The sequence below is a fragment of the Phasianus colchicus genome, chromosome Z (assembly GCF_987193195.1).
Source record: "Phasianus colchicus chromosome Z, bPhaCol1.hap1.1, whole genome shotgun sequence".
NCBI lineage: Eukaryota > Metazoa > Chordata > Aves > Galliformes > Phasianidae > Phasianus > Phasianus colchicus.
The window spans coordinates 53,309,856-53,326,125 of NC_143476.1; the positions used below are offsets into that span (position 1 = coordinate 53,309,856).

General features: G+C 40.9%; 1 protein-coding gene and 1 long non-coding RNA gene across 2 annotated transcripts; both read right to left on the minus strand.

Moving 5' to 3' along the window:
* Positions 1-1,117: 1,117 nt before the first annotated feature.
* LOC149912985 (uncharacterized) lies at positions 1,118-4,030 on the minus strand. The gene is made up of 3 exons (XR_016461496.1): positions 3,806-4,030; positions 2,801-2,919; positions 1,118-1,362 (listed from the first exon to the last, which is right to left on the minus strand). It is a non-coding gene; the product is annotated as an uncharacterized LOC149912985 (long non-coding RNA).
* A 7,489-nt stretch (positions 4,031-11,519) lies between these two features.
* On the minus strand, positions 11,520-13,123 carry LOC149912986 (uncharacterized). The gene has a single exon (XM_090132114.1). The coding sequence runs from the start codon at positions 12,594-12,596 to the stop codon at positions 11,520-11,522; it is 1,077 nt and encodes a 358-aa protein (XP_089988240.1). The 5' UTR covers positions 12,597-13,123.
* Positions 13,124-16,270: the final 3,147 nt, after the last annotated feature.

Sequence of the window (16,270 nt, forward strand, 5' to 3'; positions counted from 1 at the left end):
GCCTGTTCAGATTTTCCCAAGTTACAAAGAATGCTGAGAGAACTGTTTGGCTCACTCTGGAAGCCAAAATTGAAGCAAATTTCAATAACCTTTTGAATTATGGATAAGAACCAAATAGAGAAGGAAAGTTAACAAAGAAATGGATAAAAAACAAAGCAAACAACAACAACAACAAAACCTCACTGCACTTCATAGCTATTTTCTCCAATTCTTTTTCATCATGATTTTAATTTGAACTCTTACATAGTTAGCTAAAATCTGCTTTAACTAAACATATTGACCCTATCTATAACTTGTCATTAAGATCAAACCCTCACCTCCTTTCATAAGAGATGTGTATATTTTTTTCTGTATTGAGTATTATTTCTATGTCCTCATGTCCGCTTCATTTTTTTCACCTTGCACAACTGCTTACAGAGGTCAAGACTTGGATTTCTCCATTAATATTTGATATTAAAATGTCACAGATCAGGTGAAACAGTATTTCTCAGATCTCTTTAAGATGAAATCTGGATTGGATTTTTTGAATTAACAAACAAGCCTTTCAGCAGTATAAACATTTGTGCTGCTATGAACAAAAACAAACAAACAAACAACAACAACAAAAAAATAGAGGGAATTGAGTTCTACATTATCAAAATCTACCATCAGGGAAATAAGAGTTTAAAAAAACTGTAGGACTTTAAAAAAACCTGTAAAACATGAGACTGCAAAAAGAAACTTTGTGAACTTTCCCAATTGAGGATGGAGAGTAAAGATCAATCACCCATTCTTTAAATCGTATGGAAGAAATGCTTGATCAAAGTTACTGGACAAGGAGGTTGTAGGGAAGTAGTCATGTGCTGAAGCTCTGTGATTCTTTTGCAAAATTCATTCTCACAAGCTTTAGGCTTCTGACATCTCCCAATTATGTGCTTGTCTTTATTTCCCACTATGCTACAAATGAATCCAAGAATCTTATCTCTTCCAGTAGAAAACAGAAAAATAATGATTTTTAAAGAATTTTTATTTTACTACAAGGGAGGTAAAGTGAAATTAGCTTGATAAATTGTAAGTGTAAATTAAGAAGCAAATGTAAATATAATAATGTCTACTACAGAAATAATCTATTCCCCCTTACAAAAATAAATAAATAAATAAATAAATAAATAGAAACCAACAGCAGCCTAGTCATCAATGATTGCAACTGCTCAATAGAGGAGAAAGTGGTTTTGCTTTTCCATATCTTGTGTCATAGAGGGATGTTCAGCTAAAATTCAAAGTTGAACTCTGTCTTTATCCAGCAATTAATTTCAGCTCATCTGCCACTCACAAAGTTCATCATTGCTGTCATGATTGCTTAATATGATTATGAGACATCATCTGAAAACAGAAAAAAGGAAGAAGAGAAATGAAGAAGAAAACATTCTTTGTTTACTACAACATTTTTTCAAGTAATTTTTGTTTGAATAAGATGCTATTAGTATAGGACAATATGGTTAATATTTGAAGCTGCGTGCAAAGGAATTTGTTTCACTTCACTTACTAAGTTTGAGATCATTTCTGGTCCTAAACATTGTATTTAATGATATCACAACTGTCTCTTCACAGTAATTTCTGACTAAACTTCCTAATTCTACACATTAGTGGTATCCACATAGCTCTTTTTTTAGTTCCACTTCCAGTGTACCCCACTATTTACTTCATTCTAAATACCAAAGCATATTTATATCTGAGAGTTTTTTGTAGATAATTTGATTTTATGTTTTGTCTCAAACAAAACTGCTTCATAGCTATGACAGCTACATAGCTGTATAAATAAATTAAAATTTTGTGAAATTGCTGGTGAAATTATTCTAATTTAAAACAAAAGATTCTTTGTAGACCAGTAGGTAGATGACTGATTGGTTTGAATAGAAGCATAAGGAAACATATCAGAAGATAAAAGCCATAAATTATGATTTGAATTATCTCAGAAGCACTCCATTACAGTAATAAAAGGGAAAAAAAAAAAAAATGCAACTACAAAAGCTGAAATTATTCATCACAATTCTGCTAAGCAGGAACTATTATTTCTTTTTAGTGTCAGTTCTACCTGAAAGTATATTCAGTGAAACTTATGTCAATAATTTATTTTCTGTATAATATAATTATCTTCTTTTTTTGACATTTCTTTCTCAGTCCTGAACCCTTATGACAATATAAATCGAAATTCAGTTCATGGCTCCATTTTGATTTCATAAACATTTTGACTGTATTTGAACCATTGACCATTCTCTCACTGCATCTTTTTTGGCCTTCAGATCATCAAACAATCCTTGTATGGAGACACCAAGGATTTTCTATAGTTCATCCATCCGTGTGCCAAGTGCTAGATCCAGCTATACCACTGTCATCCCTGAGAGACACTTTGCAAACTGGTTAGTAATATTCAAAGATTTCATAGGCTCTTTAGTAAAATACATAGATTTTTTATCCCAACATCCTGAGTGAATCTTACTTGTTTTAATGTTAGCATTCTGCTTCCTACTCTGTTCTTCATAGGCAAGATTATTCAGATTACACAGAGCAGATTATTCAGTCTCAGAAATAAGACAACATTTTTCCTCCGCTTTCTCTTTTGTGTACTACACAGGCAATCTGGGCAACATATTCTAGCATTTACTGTTCACACAGTAAAGGAATTTGCAATGCAATTCCTTGAATTCAGCACATAATATTTGACTCATGTCTTGCCACTAGGCACCGCAATGAAGGGCCAGGCTTCATCTGAATTACAGCTTTTGCAGATATTTACATTCTCTGATGAGATCCCACTGACCTTGCTGTTCTCCAGACCCATCTCTCTTGTCCTCTGCTCATATCCTCCAAGCCCTTCAACTTCATGACCCTTTGCTAGACTCACTGAATGATGTCTATGTCTCTTCCGGATAGAAGAGCCTAAGTATAAACACAGCACACAGATGTGTCTGACCAGCAAGGAAGGAAATACCTCCTCCCTCAACCTGCTGGGAGCATTCTTCTTAATGGACCCCAGAAGGCTATTGGCCTTTTTTGCATTCTCAGTTTGTTATCTGCTTTTTTTTTCACCATGACCCCAAAATATTACTCTGAGAATTCCTTTCCAGTCACTTGGTCCCCACCCTGTAGAGGTGCATGGAGCTATTTCTCCATGAGGATAGCACTTTGCTTTTTCCCTTGTTAAATTCCTTGAGGTTCTTGTCAGACCATTCCCGTAGCCTATTGAAATCCCTCTGAACAACAGCACAACAATCAGTGATGTATCAGCTGCTCCTCCTAATTTTGTATCATCTACAAACTTCCTGAGGGTGCATTCTGTCTCAGCATTCAGTTTATTAATGAAAATAAACAGTTCTGGACCTGGTATATACATCTGGGGCATTTCACTAATGACTGACCTCCAGCTGGACTTCGTGTCACCATTCACAAAGCTTTGAGCTCCATAGTTCAGCATTTTTCTGTTCATTTTCCTTATATCTAGTTCATACTTCATCAGTTTGTCTGAGAAATTGCTATAGGAGACAGCACTGAATGCTTTGTTTTCTAGCTGTGATCTATCATAATCCCTAATCATTTACTCTCTAGCTTTTCCCATCTTACATTTTTTTCAGTTGAGTATTCCTGCCCATTGATTTGCACCTTTTACTTTCTGGCTGTCCTTCCACATCAGCAGAGATGTATTCATCTCAGTTCATGTTTTCCCATCAAGGTTTGCGTATCCTTTCACTAACATGATCTAGGCCTTTTGTACTAAACTTGCTTTGAAATATGATGCAATATGTATGTAATATGTCAGAAGTCTTACCTTTTTATTTCCTGTGTGGAATTGAACACACTGTTGAAGGTCTGACTGTCATCTCTTTTCAGGTAGACAGAATCAAAGGCTAGCAGTTCTTTTTCTCTGTAGGATGAACTAAAAAATTGTTTTAAAATCATTTTGGTAAGACAGTTAAACTACACTTTTAAAGATGGACAAAAAGTATGTCAGAGAATGGGAAAGTGGTTACAATACTACACTGCAGAAGTGAGTACTAATTATTGGATGACAAACGTGTGACTTTTTTCCATAGAGAAACAATTGTGTGGATAGTTAGAAACTGTTTTCATTTCATGAAGCTTTATCTCGTATACATTTCTTATAAGATTTGATGGGATGACATGTTGGGGAAAAAAGTCACAGGACAATTTCAGTCTTCAGCTACAATATTGACAAAATATTCAACAACCTTTCAAAATGTTCAGTTGTACTATAATAAAACCACTACTGAGTGCTGTAAATCAAATGAGTATAGCTGTATAAACTGTCATTGCTGTTTTTCTGGGTTTGTCAGCATTTCTGCTTCCTCTGCACAATTTAGATGTGCTGCATCCCCAGAGCTGAAATGTGGCTCACAGATTACCAGCTAGGACACTATTTTCTTCAAAAAGATCTGTGGATTCGTAGTATCAGATTTAGAGAGAATCCTGTTTACACTGCAGTACAATGAAAAAGCAGAAATGTTCTCATTTGTAGCTGTACATGAGCTATAAACCTGTTATCAGGTAAAACTCTGAGAAGGAAAAAAGGGTACAGCACTTCAGTGGCAGAAAATTACATGTAGAAACTTGATGTCTCCTGTGAGCACTGATCTTCGTACCACTTTTGTCTGTGCTGTGTGCAAGACATTGTGCCAGACACAGGTTGAAACAGTGTCAGAGAGGCTGGGTCATTTGGGTTCAGCTGCTGTGTACCAAAAGTTATCAGTTACAAATCAGGTTAACTTCAATACTTACTAGCAAATAAGGGAGGAAAGCTTCTCTCAAGTGTATTTTTTTCAGTTTTTTGACAGAAAATAAAAGCCTTGATCCTCTTGTTTCAGACAGTATGATGCCTTGAGGAAAGAAGTGCAATATATTTTCTGTAATGTGTCTGAAGTCTTACCTTCTTATTTCCTGTGTGAAATTGAGCACACTGCTGAAGGTCTGATTGTCTTCTCTTTTCAGATAGAATCAAAGACTATTGATATTCTGTAATATCAATACATCCCTGAACACAGATTCTTGAAAAGGACTACAGGCTTTTTTGTGGTCATTCTTCTAGAGGAAAAATGTTCTAATTGCACTTCAGTGGATTCAGATCTGGATAGCTGCAATGGATCTTTGTTGTAAAACTATGAAAATTTTATGAGAACTGAAGCTCCAGGGTTTGAAGGCACTGTCTAAATGTAGTGCATAATTCCATAGGTACTTGTTGGCAGATCTGTGATGTGGAGACAGACACTTGTGTGCTAAAGAGACTTACAATATCCTTGTTCTATGATTTTTTTCTCACACTACCTCTGGACCAAAACTGCCGTTTCTGACAAATAACACTCACAAGCAATTAGGTTACAAAGTAAACACTGTCTAGTATTGCAGTACATATACTGTAATATACAAATACTGGATATACAAATATCCAATTCATCTGAAATTCAACTATATATATATACTGATGTTTGCCAAATATACAGCATATAAGTCTGAGAGGATATGCAGAAATAATGAGCAGAGGAGAGCACAGCTGATCAATCTATCTGCTATCATCTTGGCTTGTATTAAAAGATATCTCCAGTCATTGTGAAGAGAAGACCCTTCAAACAATAAACACAAGCCTCTCAGGGTTGTCTGCCTCTGTTTTAAAAGATGATGAAATAGCAATTCCTGACATAAACTATCACATTCATTTTACAAGTCTTCATACTAATATAATCGCCATAAATATCATAAGTGCTAACTTCTCAGATGTTCAGAGCATGATGGTGAAATGGGGAGTTTTGTATTTTCACTTCTGGGAAAGCTGCAACAACTAAGATTGCAAAAGAGTGGGGAGGTAGTAACTGCTGAGTAAAACCTTCATAATGATCAGTAGACTAGTGGAGTGTAAAGAAAAAGTAGCCTTGTTGAGCTTGAAAAGAGCAGGACTAAGCTTTCAAAAATTGGGAAGCACAGGGAATATTTATGAACAAACCCTCACTGCTGAGGGAGGATAATATATGCATACAATCAAAAGGCATGGCAGGGTGACATGACATAAACCATACAGCCTCACAGCTATTTCTTCCTGGTATTCAAGGCAAAAATTCATGGAAGTATATTTCCATGAATTTCTTTGTGGGAAGTGATTCATTTCTTAGTTCGTGAGGCAGAATGACTAATACAGTTTAAAGAAAGCTTCAAATACATGATGTTTAAACTTTGAGGGACCAAAGTATCTTGGAGTGTAGAGGACATCAGCTTAATTGTTTTCTTGTGGCATGAATCTGTGGTGGGTGTTAGAAGGAAATGATGGCAGTTGTGCTTCAGTCTCTTTTACAGTCCCTGGCAGCTGAGCCCAAGAAGCATGATGGCCAAGAAGACATTATAGTTCAACCCTAGTGCTCAGGGTGCTAACCTGAAGAATAGAAGGACTAAACAAGACTATTGTTCTTTGTAATCAGCCAAGATACCAGCCTCTACCTCCTACCTTTACCACAGGAGAAATAAGTGAAATGTCTTTCCTCATACTAAAATGTCACTCCAGACATCACTCCAGAGCTCACAGCTCACTAGCAGTCCGTTCCTCAAGACTGATGAAAGGGGAAGTTCTATCCTGTGTGCAAAGCACAAGTGTCTCCCCACCCTCCTTTCACCCATCCCAACAGGCAGAGGTACTGGGCAATGTAAAAAGTTTAAAATAAAATAAAATAAAATAAAATAAAATAAAATAAAATAAAATAAAATAAAATAAAATAAAATAAAATAAAATAAATTAAAAGCAAGCAAAATTTCACTTCAGTTACATTTACCAGTGCACTTGTGCACATCAGCCTTGACAGTGAATCAGGGAATGGATGGAAGACTGGGAATGACACAGAGGATGTTGGACTAGGCAGCATATTGTACAAGGAGCAAGTTGACAGAAGCAGCTGATCACTCCTCCAGAGGTGGAAAGAGAGAGAACGTGACATAACAGAATGCCTTTTTCAAACTCATCCATAAACTGACATGCCTTTATGTTGTCAACCAGTAGTAAAAATCCATTTTCATTGCTTCATAAGGGATCTCATTATGTTGAAATAATTTAAGGAAAGGATTTGAGGTTTTTGCTTTTTTGTTTGTTTGTTTTGTTTGTTTTGTTCTGTTTTGGACAACAATAATAAACAGGAGTAATGCAAAAGCAGGAAAGGGAAGCCTTGCTGCAGGCACCCTGAGCAGAGCAAAACATAGTGAGAATACCAGCAAGGCCTCTCTTAAGTTGCTCTGTCCGTATTTGGTTACAGACAAGTTTTTGGAATCTAGTTTGGTGAAGATGTGAAAAGTGTTTCAAGATCCACGTATCTCAGTGTTATCTTTTACCTCTGTAAGGATTATGCCACTCTAATCTTAAACTTGTACAGATGAAAAGAAGCAAATTCATCATCTTTATACAGGTTTTGTGTATATGTGCATATTTTCTAGGGGAAATTTTGTTGAGCTGATATTCAGAATTCACTGGTAAAAATAAATACATAATCAAAGTCAATAAAAATTGATGTGGGTCTTTTATCTGGGAGACTTATTTCACAAAGACAGAAAATAAACTGTAACCTACAGGGGAGGAGGGAAGAGGGGGGAGTGGGCAAGAAAAGCAGAAATATTGAAATAATTTTTAGATTTCATCAGTTGCTCTACAGTTACCTGACCTTACTTCTGCTATGCATAACTTCTCCATTTTATATTTGTATTTTTATTATCAATATGTTATACACAAAATATTACACGCAGTATAACTTGAGCTTCTAAATGTACACTTGGGCAGGATGACTACATCTGTTGAGAATCCTAGGTTACCTCCATTAGGGAACAAATGTCATGCTATTTATCATTCAAAAGCTAATTTTCCCTAGACTTGTATTAAAGTCTCATATTTTATGGTTGGTCCTGTATTATGTTGATACTGGCATTTTTTCATGCACCCAGAAACACACCACTGCTGGTGACTGCACTTTGCAAAGCTTTACTCACTGGGAATAATCTAAGGGTAATCAAACATCTACATCTATATCTAATCTGTATCTATATCAATATCCCCACCCCAAGTAAATAATACTGTTTATTTCATCAGTTACAGTAGAAGAACATTTAAGTCCCTGTGAACACACTAATAAAATTCCACTTATTAAGTGTATATGTAATAGTTAATTTATTGATCAGAGAAAATGCAGAATTAGAAGGTAATCTATTTCAGCCTGGATTGAATGTTATTACCTGGCAGCTGTCTTGTAGGAAACAATTTCTGGCTTGTCAAGAATTCAGCACCAATACAGTCAAACAGTTAAGTGGTGTAGTGATTGTGATTTTTGATGTGATTTTCTGTGATTTCAGGGCTACTTAGAAAATAATGCCTTCTATTTTATGATTTTGGCCTACAATGACAGAAGCAGATGTTTGTGGTATGGTAGTAGAGGCTGAACCTTCCCCCCAGTATTTTGTTACAATTTATTGCTGTCTGACATGGAAGTGCATATGAAGCAAAGGTGTGTCACTGAATTTCTCCACGCAGAAAAAAAAAAAAAAAAGCACCCACTTATCACAGAATCACAGAATCACAGAATCACTAAGGTTGGAAAAGACCTATAAGATCATCCAGTCCAACCATCCACCTGTCACCAATGGTTCTCATTAAACCATATCCCTCAACACAACATCCAAACGTTCTTTGAACACCTCCAGGGTCGGTGACTCCACCACCTCCCTGGGCAGCCCATTCCAGTGCCTGACCACCCTTTCAGAGAAGTAGTATTTCCTAATATCCAGCCTGAATCTTCCCTGGCGAAGCTTGAAACCATTCCCTCTAGTCCTATCACCAGTTACACGAGAGAAGAGGCCGACCCCCAGCTCGCTACAACCTCCCTTCAGGTAGTTATAGAGAGCAATAAGGTCTCCCCTGAGCCTCCTCTTCTCCAGACTGAACAATCCCAGCTCCCTCAGCCGCTCCTCATAAGGCCTGTGCTCCAGACCCCTCACCAGCTTTGTTGCCCTTCTTTGAACACGCTCCAGGGCCTCAATGTCTTTCTTGCAGTGAGGGGCCCAGAACTGGACACAATACTCAAGGTGCGGCCTCACCAGAGCTGAGTACAGGGGAACAATTACTTCCCTACTCCTGCTGGTCACACTGCTTCTGATACAAGCCAGAATGCCATTGGCCTTCTTGGCCACCCGGGCACACTGCTGGCTCATGTTTAGCCGAGCGTCAACCAACACCCCCAGGTCCATTTCCTCTACACAGTCTTCAAGCCATTCCACCCCAAGCCTGTAGCGTTGCTTGGGGTTGCTGTGGCCAAAGTGTAGGACCCAGCATTTGGTCTTATTAAACCTCATCCCATTGGCTTCAGCCCAGCTCTCCAGCCTGTCCAGATCTCTCTGTAGGGCCTCGCTACCCCCAGGCAGATCGACACTTCCAGCCAACTTGGTGTCATCTGCAAACTTACTGAGGGTGCATTCAATGCCCTCATCCAGGTCATCAATAAAGATATTGAAAAGGACAGGCCCCAGCACCGACCCCTGGGGAACACCACTCGTGACCGGTCGCCAGCTGGATTTAGCTCCATTGACCACCACTCTCTGGGCTCGACCCTCCAGCCAGTTCCTTACCCAGCCAAGAGTGCACCTGTCCAAGCCACGGGCTGCCAGCTTCTGCAGGAGAATACTGTGGGAGACAGTGTCAAAGGCCTTGCTGAAGTCTAGGTAGACTACATCAACAGCCTTTCCCTCATCCACCAGGCGGGTCACTAGATCATAGAAGGAGATCAGGTTGGTCAAGCAGGACCTACCCTTCGTGAACCCATGCTGGCTAGACCTGATGCTCCAGTTGTCCCGCACTTGCCGCGTGATCTCCCTCAAGACAATCTGCTCCATAACCTTCCCTGGCACCGAGGTCAGGCTAACAGGCCTGTAGTTCCCCGGGTCCTCCTTACAGCCCTTCTTGTAGATGGGAGTCACATTGGCAAGCCTCCAGTCTTCTGGTACCTCACCAGTCAACAAGGAGCGCTGATAGATGATGGAAAGCGGCTCGGCTATCACCTCCGCCAGTTCCCTCAGCACTCTCGGGTGAATCTCATCCGGCCCCATGGACTTGTGACAGTCCAGTTGGAGTAGAAGGTCTCTGACCGTTTCCTTCTGAATCATGGGTGGTTTAGTCTGGTCTCCAGCCGAGACCACCTGGTCGAAAAGTGGAATATCCTGAGGATAACTGGTCTGACCTTTAAAGACAGACGTAAAGAAGGCATTCAGGACCTCTGCCTTTTCTTTATCCTCAGTAGTCACATTCCCGGCTTCATCCAGTAAAGAATGGAGATTCTCCTTAGTCCTCCTCTTACTGTTGATATATTTGTAAAAGGATTTCTTGTTTCTTTTTATTCCAGTGGCCAGGTCGAGCTCGAGCTGGGCTTTCGCCTTTCTGATTTTCTCCCTGCATATCTTAACAACTTCTCTGTATTCTTTCTGAGTTGCCCGTCCCTTCTTCCACAGGAGGTAGATTCTCTTTTTCTCCCGGAGCTTCAAGAATAGTTGCTTATTCATCCACGCCGGTCTCCTTCCCCGCCAGCTCATTTTGCAGCTCAGGGGGACAGCCCGCTCCTGCGCCTGTAAGACTACCTTCTTGAAGAGCAACCAGTTGTCTTGGACCCCTTTACCCTCTAAGACTGAATCCCAGGGGACTCCCCCTACTAGTCTTCTAAACAGTTCAAAGTCCGCCCTCCGGAAGTCCAAGGTAACAGTTTTGCTGTTCTTCCTCCTGGCTCCACCAAGAATCGAGAACTCTACCATCTCATGGTCACTCTGTCCAAGACAGCCCCCAACCTCCACATCTTCCACCAGACCTTCTCTGTTTGTGAACAGCAGGTCTAGCGGGGCAGCTCCTCTCGTAGGCTCTCTCACCAGCTGCATCAGAAAGTTATCCTCTATACACTCCAGAAACCTCCTAGACTGCTTCTTCTGCGCTGCGTTGAATTCCCAGCATATGTCAGGGAAGTTGAAGTCCCCCATGAGGACAAGGGCTGGCGACCTCGCAGCTTCTGCCAGCTGCTCATAGAACACCTCATCTGTCTCCTCATCCTGGTTCGGCGGTCTATAGCAGACACCCACCAATACATCTGCCTTGTCAGCCCTTCCCCTGATCTTTACCCATAGGGATTCAACCTTATCATCCCCAGCCACAAGCTCAGTAACATCAAAACACTCCCTAACATACAGAGCCACACCACCACCCCTTCTTTCTTGCCTATCCTTCCTGAAGAGCTTGTAGCCATCCATTGCAGCACTCCAGTCATGGGAGCAGTCCCACCATGTTTCCGTAATGGCGACTAGGTCATAGTTTGCCTGCCGCACCATGGCTTCCAACTCTTCTTGTTTGTTGCCCATGCTGCGTGCATTGGTGTAGATGCACTTCAGCCGAGCCCCTCGCCTCATCCCTAATCCCATTGCCGCTCCCCCAGGCTCATCTCTAGCAGGCCTGGTTTTATCCCCTACCCCCTTCATATCTAGTTTAAAGCCCTCTCTACAAGTCCTGCCAGCTCTTGGGCAAGGATCCGTTTCCCCCTTCGAGACAGGTGAGACCCATCAGCAGACCCCAGGCCAGGAGCCGAGTAGACCGCCCCATGATCAAAGAACCCAAAATTCTTACTTTTGCACCATCCTTTCAGCCATGTGTTTATAAGGTGTGTTCTTCTGGTCGTCTCAGCGTCCTTCCCTGCCACTGTAGGAATACAGGCAAATACTACCTGTACGCCTGTTCCTTCAACTAACCTCCCCAGTCTCCTGAAGTCATTTTTCATAGTTCTCAGGCTTCCGTCAGTGACCTCATCACTGCCAGCCTGGACTATCAATAAGGGATAATAATCGGAGTTGCGAATCAAACTAGGAAGTTTCCTGGAAATATCCCTGACTCGGGCCCCAGGGAGGCAGCACACTTCCCTGCGGGTGGGGGCAGGCCGACATATTGGGCCTTCTGTTCCTTCTAGAAGGGAGTCTCCTATGACTATTACCCTCCTTTCTTTTCTGGAGGAGGCAGTCATTAAGCGTGGAGCTGGATGCCTCTTCTTGGGAACACTTGGAGGCAGTTCTCCCACTTCACCCTCAACCACCGCACCCTCCAGTTTCAGGGCTTCAAACCTATTACATAGAGGCACCTGGGGAACCGAGGTAGGTCGGGATGGGGGTTGCCCGCATCGCCGAGCTGGGACCTGATGCCATTCCTCCTCTGCCCTCAAATTAGCTCTCTCATTTCGATCGTGGCAAGGGAGAGGGTCCACTGCTGTTTGGGGGGTGCAATCTCTCTGTCTTTCACGCAGAGAGTCACACCACCAGTCTATCTCCCGCTCGCACTCTCTGATGGCTCTTAATCTCCCTACCTCCTCCCTAAGCTCCACCACCAGGCTGAGAAGCTCGTCCACCTGCTCGCACCTTGCACAAGTGGCATCCTTCCCATTCTCCCCTGGCAGCAGCAGGCTCAGGCACTCCCTACAGCCAGAGACCTGAACTGCTACATTTCTTGGCAGGCCCTCTGTCTGGGTCGCCACAGTCCTCTTGGGGGAAGCCCGCCGCCTGGTAGAGACCATGTTTGAACCTGCGGTCTCGAGGTCTGTCAGTAGGAGAGCTGATCACCTGAACAAAGACAAGGACAAAGCACTGATGTGTCCTGCCACAAGTCACAACTCCCACACCAGCTACTGCAGTAATGTATGAGCAGTGTGGGCTGCGTTCACACTCTGACCACCCTCTCCAGTGTCAAAGGCGGGTAACACCTCGTTCTCACCTGGAGCGATATGTGGGCAGGAGCCGGCTCCTGCCCTCCCAAGAGCTGCTTTTAAATTCCCAATGAGCAGTCAAGGTCAGGTACAAGAGATAAGGGCCAGCTGTTTAAATTATACCGCGATTTGGGCCAGCTCCACCCCTGCTGCCTCAGCAGCCCGCCCACAAGCTGCCAGCTCCCGGCGCCGACCACGTGCTTTTTGCTGCCTTCAAAACCAGCCCTAAAAAGAGCTTTTTCGTCGGCTTCTTTGCTATAGATCCCTTCCCCAGCGCAGTCTTACCTGCTCTGAAGCTGGTCTCCTCAGCAATGACTTATGTTCTTCAACACTTGCTGAACATTTATGGAGACTAAACAATGAATAAAGTGAGGCTGTGGATGGTGCATTTCAACAGTGAGGACAGTGGGTCACCTCCATTGGTGCAGATTGTTACAAGCACAGCATGCAGGTTCCTGTCCATTGCTGGTGAGAGTGCATGGCTAATGTTGATGATGATGTTGAAAAATAGTGTTTTTGTTGCTCAGAATTTGTTAAATCAGAAAGTGGTATTTTGGTATATGTATCTGTTGTACTTTCCATGGAAAAAAATAGTAGGCATTACTTTCAGAGTGAATTACATTGATTTGTACATGGCTATTCATGCCATGGGCATCTCTGTGAGAAAGATGACTGGATTTGAGTTTACTGCAAGGTCTGCTTTACATCTGACATAGCAGCATGAAGAGGAGCTCCACTGCAAGAGAAGAGCTTGCACATTCTAATTAATAAGCATTAAAACAATGTGCAAGATATGAGATATTATTTAAAAACTACAACAAAGCTTTGCAGGGTAAGGGTCAGGGACTGGCTCCAAAGGTGGAGTACTTAGTGATAATTAACCTTTCACATTCCTTTTATGTTTTAGAGTAACTTGTAATCCTAATTGAAATTAAATTGAGGGAGGCGAGGAGCAACAGCTCTTGCCAAACTATAAATGGCAATAAAATGCAGCAGCTTTAGTTGTGTACACTAAATTTTTCTCATGGAGCACTCAGAGGTGCTGATACTGACACTAAATCAAATCCACAGCTTTGTCTGACTAGGTGAGGCCTTGGCACTCCAGTCAAGAAGCAAAACAGATGCAGATCCCTCTGCTAGCAGCATACATTTCCTGTGGATAAAGGGAGTAATTTTCTATTCCCTCAGGTGCTGCTCTGCACTGGCACTCAGTGAGCCTACAAAAAATCCATCTGCTCTCACCTCAGAGGAAGAAAACACAAACGGCTCTAAACAATCTAACATTTCCTAGAGCTCTTAATGTGGAAAAGTCAATGCTTTTTTGCCTCCTCCCCTTTTTTACATAATAAAAATCTACAGGTTCCTGTCGTCCCCAATATGTTGGAAGCCTGCAAGTGTAAATGCAGCCATTCGTGTAATTTGAATGATAATCGAAAATAAGCGGAAAAGGAAGATAAATTTATCAAACTTGTGAGAATATTCTAGGAAAAAAGGAATTTCCTGAGGTAACTGTCCTTGACCTGGCTCTTTAATCGAGTGAAATTTCATCACTTTATCTAATATCATGCTTCATGCTTCAGGCTCCCAGCAATTCTATTTTAGTGTGGTCTAATGGGCAGCTGACACATCCACTCAGCACCAGACTGCATAATATGTGCTGACACACTGTGTGGTGAGCACCCTATTGAGAGCTGTTTATTTGTGCCTGGCAAGGAAAAATTTCATCCAGTAAAGTCTCTTCATAACAATTTCAGTCTCAGTTTTCAGGTCCTCTGCAGACTCCACATTTTGAGAGGTTCAGAAGCACCTGCAGGGAAATTCAGTCACTTATTTGGGTCGCTGTACATTATCTGACTTTAGGTGAGAGGTTGTGAAAGCACCGGTTATGGTTGTCTGAAACCTGAATCTAGATAGTGTAATGAAGAGTGTCATTCTAACTGCTTTGCAGCCAGCTCTTCTCAGAACCCTTGATTCAGTTTGATATTCTGAGGTTAACGCACTGTATTGGGACTGAAAATAGGAATGCACGCAAAAAGCTTTTATATTTATTCAGTTCAGTAAGCATGGCAAACTCATCAACAGCTATTTGTACACTGTAGCCATGGTGGGACTTCCTTTGATGTTCTGATTTATGCTTGCTATTTTTCCTACAATATTACTTGAGAGTAGAAATGGACAGAAAAGAAAAAGAAAAGAAAAGAAAAGAAAAGAAAAGAAAAGAAAAGAAAAGAAAAGAAAAGAAAAGAAAAGAAAAGAAAAGAAAAGAAAAGAAAAGAAAAGAAAAGAAAAGAAAAGAAGAGAAGAGAAGAGAAGAGAAGAGAAGAGAGGAGAAGAGAAGAGAGGAGAAGAGAGGAGAAGAGAGGAGAAGAGAGGAGAAGAGAAGAGAAGAGAAAGAAGAGAAGAGAAGAGAAGAGAAGAGAAGAGAAGAGAAGAGAAGAGAAGAGAAGAGAAGAGAAGAGAAGAGAAGAGAAGAGAAGAGAAGAGAAGAGAAGAGAAGAGAAGAGAAGAGAAGAGAAGAGAAGAGAAGAGAGAGAAAGAAAAAGAAAAAATGTGGCTCTCAACATAATAGCAGAAGACATTATCATAAGCAAAGCTACATGAGAAAATAAAGGAATGACATAGTCACAGAGATTTTGGCCTCCCAACCTTGGGTCATGATTTAATTCACTGGGTAGAGAACAGAGAATGTACATCTAAAGACCCTCCTCTTGCTTATTGGTAATGGAGAAATAGGCAGTATGTAAAGAAGCTTTACATGCACACAGATAGTAAAAGAATAAGTGCACACAAGCAAAATAGCTTAAAATCTGTGTCTCATCAGGCCATGCACACCAGAAAGAATAACTACATTATATGTAAACATACAATTACTGACCACCTTAATATTTAAATTATGAGTGGAAATAAAATCTGTTTTGGAAACATTGTGGAAAAAAAATATTTCTCATCCTTTACTTAACCTGTGCGTATTACACAACAGATTTTATTTTCTAAAAGGAAATGACAAGAACACATACAGATTGCATGTACAGTATTCACACCTACGGCTTGCAGGAAATGTGTTTTGACCTTCATGTTACAAATGTAACCTGAATTTTTCAATCTTCTACTCCAGAATATTCAAAGTCAGAAGTTTCAATATTTATCTATTTGGGACAAAATCACTAGAATATTTTGCAAAGAGTGAATCCTACACACATAATAACCATACAGACTTTGGTTATATTCACCACTGATGGATATACATTTCTGGGATTAGAATTAGTGGGTTTTAAGGTTTAGGTGCGTCCACTAGAGTTTGCAAACACTATAATTTGCTCTCATACAGACTTGGAACTTTGTAAAAGGTTGTTACAAAGGTAACCTGTCTAGGGTTACCTTTGAGGCTTTTGAATCTGATAGTGCAGGATATAGATATGCATTTAATGCTGTCTCAAGAATTATGGTGAAAAATCTGTGTACAACAGTAAAACTTTTGAATCTCA